The sequence below is a fragment of the Glycine soja genome, chromosome 12 (assembly GCF_004193775.1).
Source record: "Glycine soja cultivar W05 chromosome 12, ASM419377v2, whole genome shotgun sequence".
In the NCBI taxonomy this organism is placed as follows: domain Eukaryota; kingdom Viridiplantae; phylum Streptophyta; class Magnoliopsida; order Fabales; family Fabaceae; genus Glycine; species Glycine soja.
In genome coordinates, this window is record NC_041013.1 from 42925562 (window position 1) to 42933924 (window position 8363).

The window sequence follows — 8363 nt, forward strand, 5'->3', positions numbered from 1 at the left end:
AGAAAAATGTAGAATATTTATTCACAAAATAAAACTATACCAAGGAAACTTTTTTTTTAATTATGTCAAGGTTGTATTCTACAGGAATCGAGTCCAGTTCTTTCCTCATAAACTTAACGTGTATTGTTAATTGGGTTACATTTGTCGAATATACTAAGGAATCTTTAAAGAAATATAAGATGAATGACTTTAAATTTATAGCTGTTATTACCAACACATAAACATAACATCCACATGTGATAATATTAATATAATTAATATTTAGAAGGAAATAATTAACTTTCCAAAAGTGAAATTGTCATGGTGCATTGTTAGCATGGTCAAATTGAAATTTGATCTATGGGTCAGCATTTTACCGGTTATTATAAGTTTTTAACTAGTCTTTAAAATTGCTTTAAAGTGCCTAAGAAATTTTTTAAAAAATGGTGTATATATAACCCCTCTTGGTAATGAGGTACGAGGACCTTGTATAATCCCAGAAGCCAAATAGGTTTTACTAGAAGTAAATCAGTAACAGTGACGATTTGGAAGTGGCATTATAGAAGTTTGAATATTGGATTCTAGAATCATGTTTTCTTTCTGCAGGAAAGGAACCATCAGTCATCGCAACAAATGTAATTTCCCAAAAGGAAAAAGAAAAATGAGGTTAGTGAATTAATAAGCTGTGATGGTAATTGAAATTTGATATTTATATTTCTGGTGTAATTCTCCTACATTCCTATCTTATTGCAAGTTCAATAAGACTCTTCAAGTGTTCCTACATTTGGCTCTCACCACGAGACTTTGTATCTTTATTGCATTTCCGTGTTTCACAATTACTTGTACTAGTAACATAATTAATTGTCGAGTGTGAAACAAATTGTAATCACATGATTATGATGTTATACACATTGATATATTATTATTTTTTTTTAAAAAGACATTCTTATTTGAAAAATAGTCTCAGAATTTTTAATTTTTTTTTTTAAAAAAGACATTCTAAGATTGTTCTTTGGAAAATCGTTTTAAAATCCTTATTTTTTTAAAAAAAATTTCTTGAATTTTTTTTTAAAACGATTCTTTAAAAAATCGTCTTAGAACATTTACATTCTAAGATGATTTTGGGAAAATCATCCAAGAATCCTTAATTTTAATTTTTTTAAAAAAGACATTTTAAAACGGTTATCTGAAAAACCGTCTTAACTTTCTAAAATAATTTTTCCTAGAAATTGTCTTAGAAAATCCATTTTTTTTAAAAAAAAATAATTTTTATGATGATTCTTGATAAAATCAACTTAGAAATTGGACCTTTTATAACGGTTTGAGAACCGTCAAGAAAAATTTTAACTTTTTCACAATAACAATTTAAAAAATGGTTAAAAACCGTCATAAAAAACTCCTTAAAACCGTTATAAAAAATTATTTTTTTAATAGTAAGGAGTGCCAACATAAATTGTTACTTGTAAACAATCTTGTATTGTTCAAGATTTGCATAAAAAACCTGCAACCTTAAGACTCTTTGATTTAGAGTCAATGACAATTAGTTGGTGTGAAAGAGGATAAAAATAGAACCTACAAAGCAAAAGGAGGAAGGGGGTGTTGATGAAGAAAAATAAGGAAGGAAATAGAAAACAAAGAGGAGAAAAAAAGGGAGAAAGAAGAAAAGGAAGAGATGTTAATAAAGACTAAAACATAAAAGATTAATGCTTATATAGGGATAAAATTAGATGAATTTTAAATCTAGGGATTAAAACATACAAATTGTGCATGTATAAAGACCAAAATATAGCATAGTATAGCTATGTATAGTGATTAAAACATAAAGTGTAACATACATTAGTATCATGTCAACGATTATTAACAATATTAACTTTTTATTAACGACAGATACTAGAGCGGATAAAAAATAATTTGTATAAAAACTAAAATAAATTATTTTAAATATAAAAACTAAAAGATAAGACTTCTATAATTATATGAAATAAAAAAGTAATAAAACCATTTTTTTATATTTTATAAGGTTGATCATGAATATTAATTAAATTATTTTTTATTTATTCGGTTTAAAGGCAAGTTTATCTTTCGGTATGTATCCTATAGATTTTTCATGATCTAATCCGCTATGGATCATGTGACGCATTTAGACAATGAAGGAAAAAATGATCCATCATGTATGCCTTTTCAGTTTTCCCTCTTACCTTTTAAGTTTTAACAACACTCGTGAGCTTATTAAGTTTTGGATTAAAGGGAAAATTATCGTGGTGTGTATTTCATTGAAATTTATTAACAACATGAATGTTTTTATTTTCATCCGATCATAAATTATCATATAATTAATATTACTCTCGATCGCACGTTCCTCCTAATGTTTCCATTTACGAAAAGCGAGGTATAAAGGGAAGGAAAATGTTAGCTTTGAGGACATTGAAGAACACATCCTTGATACAATTGGTCAAGTTTATCTTGGGATCTAAAAGCCCAAAAGCTATTCAGGCATTTGAGAAGAGAAAAGCTTATAAATAAAGCCGAAAGGAAGCAAATTTGTACAAAAGAGGACCATGTAGAAAATTAGTGTTATTCAAGAGATTGGAAGATGCATTCCCAGACCATGGACTGTGATTAAATTAGGATTTAAAAGACCATCAAATTAGGATTAAATTAGTACACAAAGTCAATGAGAAAAACACCAACATAACCAAGCCTTAAAATATATGATTTTTTCTTTAGTTTTCTTTGGACAAAAAACATCATCTTGGTGTGAAAACATCTTGATAAAATTTTCAGTTTATTGATCAACTTGATCAATCATCTTCTGAATGTTCTTAAGTTTATTCTTTTGAATGATTTGATTTTATTCGTTTGATGAATGGTGTTTGCCTTACTATGATATATTATGCTCTGATAAAATTGTTTTATATTTCTTTCAAACAATTATATTGATTTGTTGAAATCTGTTAAGTTTTAAAAACCTTGTAATAATAGACCATTTCTCTGATCATATATATGATCGATATAAATGTCTTTTATGCTCTAATAAAACCTTGGATAACAAGCTATTCTTCAAGGCATCTTTTAGTTATGATCTTACAATAAAAACTTTGTTTTATGACAAAATACACACGCTCTGATAATAAACAAAGTTAAAATTATCCTTTATCATTAGGAGGAGGAGGAGACTAGAAGAAGAAGACTAATTAACTAATATTATCTTAATAATAAGACATGATTAACACCTCGATAACACCTTAATAAAATCTAAAATAGAGAATAATTTAAAATAACTCAAAATTAATTGTTAAAATTAATAAAATACTTATTAGCTTCTCAAATTTCCCCATGCCGTAAAAGCTAGTACTTGGCTAAAGTGGCATGCTAGCTTTTCGAATGGTCCACAAGGAGCAGCGTCTTACATAGATGGCATTTTTTATTTTAAAATGCCAAACATCGTGTAAAGCATGCCTCTATTTACATTATAATAAAAAAAATTATTTTCAATTGTTTGCAACTTTGCATCTTTGAAGAAGTGGACGACGATGACGCTAATTACGAGCAAGAAAATGATACGTGAGCCAAAACTTGACTGAAAACGAATTTGGTTTTAAGATGAAATTTATATTATAACCTTTAAACTTTGTTTGAATTATAAAAGAATTACATAAAAGGAAAAAGGTGGAACAAAAGAAAGTAAGAAGAATAGAAAAAGAGGAATTTTTTTTTGAGATGATTGTTTAATTGTTTGATAAAACAAGAAAACTTAGGGGAAAAAAGTATATTTATAGAACTAGATGGAGTGTATATGGAAAGACATTAATGTAGTTTTAAGGTTTTTTCATCTGAATTTATTTGACTGTTTCATAAATGAGTTTTTTTTTAATAATTTTTAATATTTTTTCAAATGTTACTTAAAGTACTATTTTTTAAATCATTAATTTTTAGCTTTTGACTTTTTGTATTTTTTTATTAAACATTTATTAGATTTTTAATATTTTTTATTTAAGGTAAAATTTTATATCCATTTATGTAATTTTAGATTTTTCAGAAATAATTTTATCAAATATTTATAATTTAATTAATAAGATATTTTTTTAATTTTCAATTAACTTTCAATTATCAATTAATTTTTCAGCTAGGTTTATCAAATATCACATAAATATCTTTAAATAAATAAACAATTAAATATATTTTGTCTATATATGTTGTAATCATAAATGATATAATAATGAATTTTTTAAAAATATTTTTCTGGCCATATATTTCTTCTCAAATTGGAAGAAATAAATTTTGGTGTGAAACTCTAAATTCTGAATACTAAATCCATTGTTTTTTCCCTTCTTAATTTTGTTATATATCAAAGGAGGAAAATTTTTCTGATAGATGTATTTTAATTTGTCTCCTTTCTGTTACATCACATTTCCTTCGTACCAAACTTACTGTAGACTGTAGCTGCAAAACGTGAGTACATTAAAATTTGACAACAAATATTAATGTAATTAAGCCAAAAAGCTAATTAATAAAACGGATTGTTAGAGTAAAAGAAACTACACATTGTATTAGGATTTTTTTTAAGAGAACATTGCATTAGGAATTGAAAATAAAGTTCTGTTAACCAAATCTTAAAGATATTAATTAGTAAATTAATTAATAAATAAATGGTTTTTGTTAAAAATTACAATATGGATATCTTAATAACATTAAATATTATGCCTTAGAAAAGCATTAATTATTATATATTTGTTTATTCTTAATTCCTTGATCAATAAAGTTTGGTTAATATTGTTTACTACATATATTTTTAAGCAATTAAAAATTTAATAAAGTATATTTGACATTTCATAACGAATCTCCTTAAAAAATTTATTAAGAGACTTAATACAACAATGTTTCAATTGTCTGTGGAATAATCATTCATTAAAATCATAACAAAAAATATTCATGCTTCTATTTATGGTTGATTATTATGAAGAGTTGATTATTTACAGAACCTCGTCGTCATTTGTTAGCCTCGAATTCAGAAAAACTAATTAAAAATTTACAAAATATATGATATTAATTTGAGTAATATATGGTGAACCTATCTACACTTAGATAGTGAAAGAAAAACAATGATAAATGTAACGTGACAAAAATAATGAAAAAAAATGAAGACTGCCCAATAAGCATATGATATTAAGGCATCTAATATTAACGTGCCCATGTAGTATTATTTACAATACTGAAAGAGTGCGTAAATTGTTACGAGAGTCAAACTATTTTTAAACTTGATTAAGAAATATTTAAAATTGTACAGAGACAATGTATTGGTACATTATACAATATTTTTTTATTAACTTTTAAAACAACTTTAAAATAAATAACATTTATTTTTCAAATTCAACCTTTGTCAAACATGTTATTATGTATTAGTACACTAATAAAGTTGTATAAAAAAAATACGATAATAATAATTTGTTGACTTAAATATGTATTTAATTTTTAAATTTTGAGTAATTATTTATTTTAGTTTTTCAAATTTTTGTTTTTATTAATTTTTTAATTTTTTGAAAAGTTATTTTTAATCTCTCTTTATTTATTTATTGAGTTCATGATTTCATAATTATAATGATTTTTAACCGTTAAAATTTATTTATTTTAATTCAATCTTATAAAAAGTTTATTTCTAAAGACGGTAAACTGTAAAAATATTTGACTTGTAATATGATTTGATGACGTTTTTTTGCATACATTTTTTACGATTTTAAACCTTCACAAATTATTTATTAAGAAATTAAATTAAAAAAACATTTTCAACAGTAAAAAACTACTAAAAATTATGATACAATTAACGTGACAGGGGTTAAAAATAGTTTTTCAAAAATTTTAACTTAAGAGACTAATAAAAATATATTTTATTATAAAGGATTAAAAAAATAATTATCTAAATTTAAAAGAGTAAAAATATATTTAAACAATTAACTTTTAAAAGAACTTTAAAAATAAATAATTAATTATATTTTCCAATCTAATCAATAATCATCATCAAACGTGTTATTATGTGTTGATTAGTATCCTCCGTTGACGTAAGCTTTTGGAAACGAAACAAAACAATGACAAACTCGAGCAACAAGGAATGAATTGATGGTAATTACTACAACTCACATTGGTAACCATAGATACACAGATTATACTACAACATAAAATTAATTATGAGACACGATCTCATCTGTCCAAAATAACAATATTAGCAAAAAAAATGAAAATGTTCACAATTACTATATACTATAACTCAAGTTCCCAAAAAAAAAGTTTGATTTTTCTAACCAAGAATGGTGCTTAGAGCAGCACCAGCCAGAATGGTCAGTGAATACAGCCCTAACCTCGACGGTGCTACAGACGACGCGCCGTTTGGTCTGGCTGGCGTCGTTTCGTTCGACGCCCCCGACGACGACGACGACGACGGTGAGGGAGTTGTTGCTGCCGGAGAAATGGTGGGAGTGGTGGCTGACGTCGACGGGGATGGTGGCGATGTTGCCGGAGCCAGGTAGGAAGGTGGGTAAGTGGGTGCAGATGAAGGTGAAGGTGAAGGTGGGTAAGATGGAGAGAGTGAGGTTGAGGGAGGGATGGTGGATGGATAGGGTGGTTGAGATGTTGGGGAAAGAGTGTTTGGAGGTGTTCCAATAGAAGGAGGTTGGGAAATGGGAGAAGGAGGTGTGGGGATGTAAGGTGGTTGAGATGTTGGAGATGGGGTTTTTGGAGGTGTTGGAGTGAAAGGAGGCTGAGAAGAAGGTGAGGGGGTTTTTGGAGGTTTTGGGACATAAGGTGGTTGAGAAAATGGAGATGGGGTTATTGGAACAAAAGGTGGTTGATGGGTAGGGGAAGGGGTTTTTGGAGGGTTTGGAGTGTAGGGAGGTTGAGAAATAGGAGAGGGAGTGTTTGGAGGGGTTGGGACATAAGGTTGGTTGCCAGGGGAAGGTGTTTTTGGAGGAGTGGGAACATTTGGAGGACTATAAGAAGGAGACGGTGTTTTTGGAGGTGTTGGAATATAGGGTGGTTGGTTACGAGGAGAAGGAGCATTTGGAGGACTATAAGCTGGAGAAGGTGTTTTTGGAGGAGTGGGAACATTTGGTGGAGTGTAAATAGGTGAAGGTGTTTTGGGAGGAGTGGGAACATTTGGAGGACTATAAGAAGGAGAAGGTGTTTTTGGAGGTGTAGGAACATAGGGTGGATGGTTACCCGGGGAAGGAGCTATTGGGGGGGCGTAAATAGGAGAAGGTGTTTTGGGAGGTGTTGGAACATTAGGAGGAGTATAAACAGGGGAAGGAGTTTGTGGAGGAGTTGGAATAAATGGAGGATGATTAGTAGGTGAAGGTGCTTTAGGAGGAACATAGGGAGGACTGTGAATAGGAGAAGGTGTTTTTGGAGGGGTTGGAACATAAGGTGGATAAGGAATTTTTGGAGGAGTTTGAGGAGGTGTTGGAACATAAGGTGCTTTTGGAGGAGTAATTGGAACATAGGGAGTGTTTGGAGGTGTTGGAGGATAATAAGGAGGTGGCTCTCTCACAGCCAACACCACAATAATCAATTTCTGACCCTTTTCACAATTACCATCTTTCCCACTAATGAAGTAAAATGGACCCGATCGATCAAACTGAAACTCCGATTCACTATCCTCAAACTTCTTGATCGGGTTCTTCTTGTTACATTTCTCATAATCATCCTTGTTCACCACCAACACAGTATCCGAGCCCTTCTTGTACTTAAAAACTATCAACACAAAAAAAAAAACATAAGTTAAAAACATGCAACACTAAAAAAGTTGATACTCTTTCCATTTGCAACGAAAATTATACTACTCACCAAGAGTATCACTGACTTGGAACCTCATCCTTTCAGCCCAATGATTGTAATTCTCAGAAGGGTACAAAACCCACCCATCTTTCCCACCAACATAGAAAGTGTAGGCTTGAGAGCATGAGAAGAGACTAAAGAGAAACAACAAGAGACAAGCACGTATCTCAAGTTCCATGAGGAAAAGAAATGTTAATGAGTGTTGTGTATTGAGTTAGTGTACATAAACTGGCAGAGAAGAAGAGAGAGAGTGTGATGGAATATGCACAAATTAAAGAAACTTCATAGGTGGCAGAAGTGAAGTGGAGTGAGAGAGAGAGAGAGTTGTGTAGAAAGTGAGTGCACACAAGTGAAGGGAATAGATAGGGATATAAAGGGAAACTTTTTCCTTGGGTTACCGTTGTTGTGGTGCTTGTGTAGGTCCAAGCGTGTTAAACGCGAGGACTTTACGTGTGAAGGGCTTACATGTGGCGAAATGATATTATAGAGTTAGAAAAAAGTTGAAAAATTCGAGAAAGTTTCTTTCTTTAATACTATAGCGTTGTCGGGGTCGTGTATGG

At 29.8% G+C, this 8363-nt stretch overlaps 1 protein-coding gene across 1 annotated transcript; it reads right to left on the reverse strand.

Moving 5' to 3' along the window:
• Positions 1-6067: 6067 nt before the first annotated feature.
• On the reverse strand, positions 6068-8159 carry LOC114379808 (proline-rich extensin-like protein EPR1). The gene is made up of 2 exons (XM_028338542.1): positions 7813-8159; positions 6068-7719 (listed from the first exon to the last, which is right to left on the reverse strand). The coding sequence occupies exons 1-2, from the start codon at positions 7979-7981 to the stop codon at positions 6272-6274; spliced, it is 1617 nt and encodes a 538-aa protein (XP_028194343.1). The 5' UTR covers positions 7982-8159; the 3' UTR covers positions 6068-6271.
• Between the last annotated feature and the right edge of the window lie 204 nt (positions 8160-8363).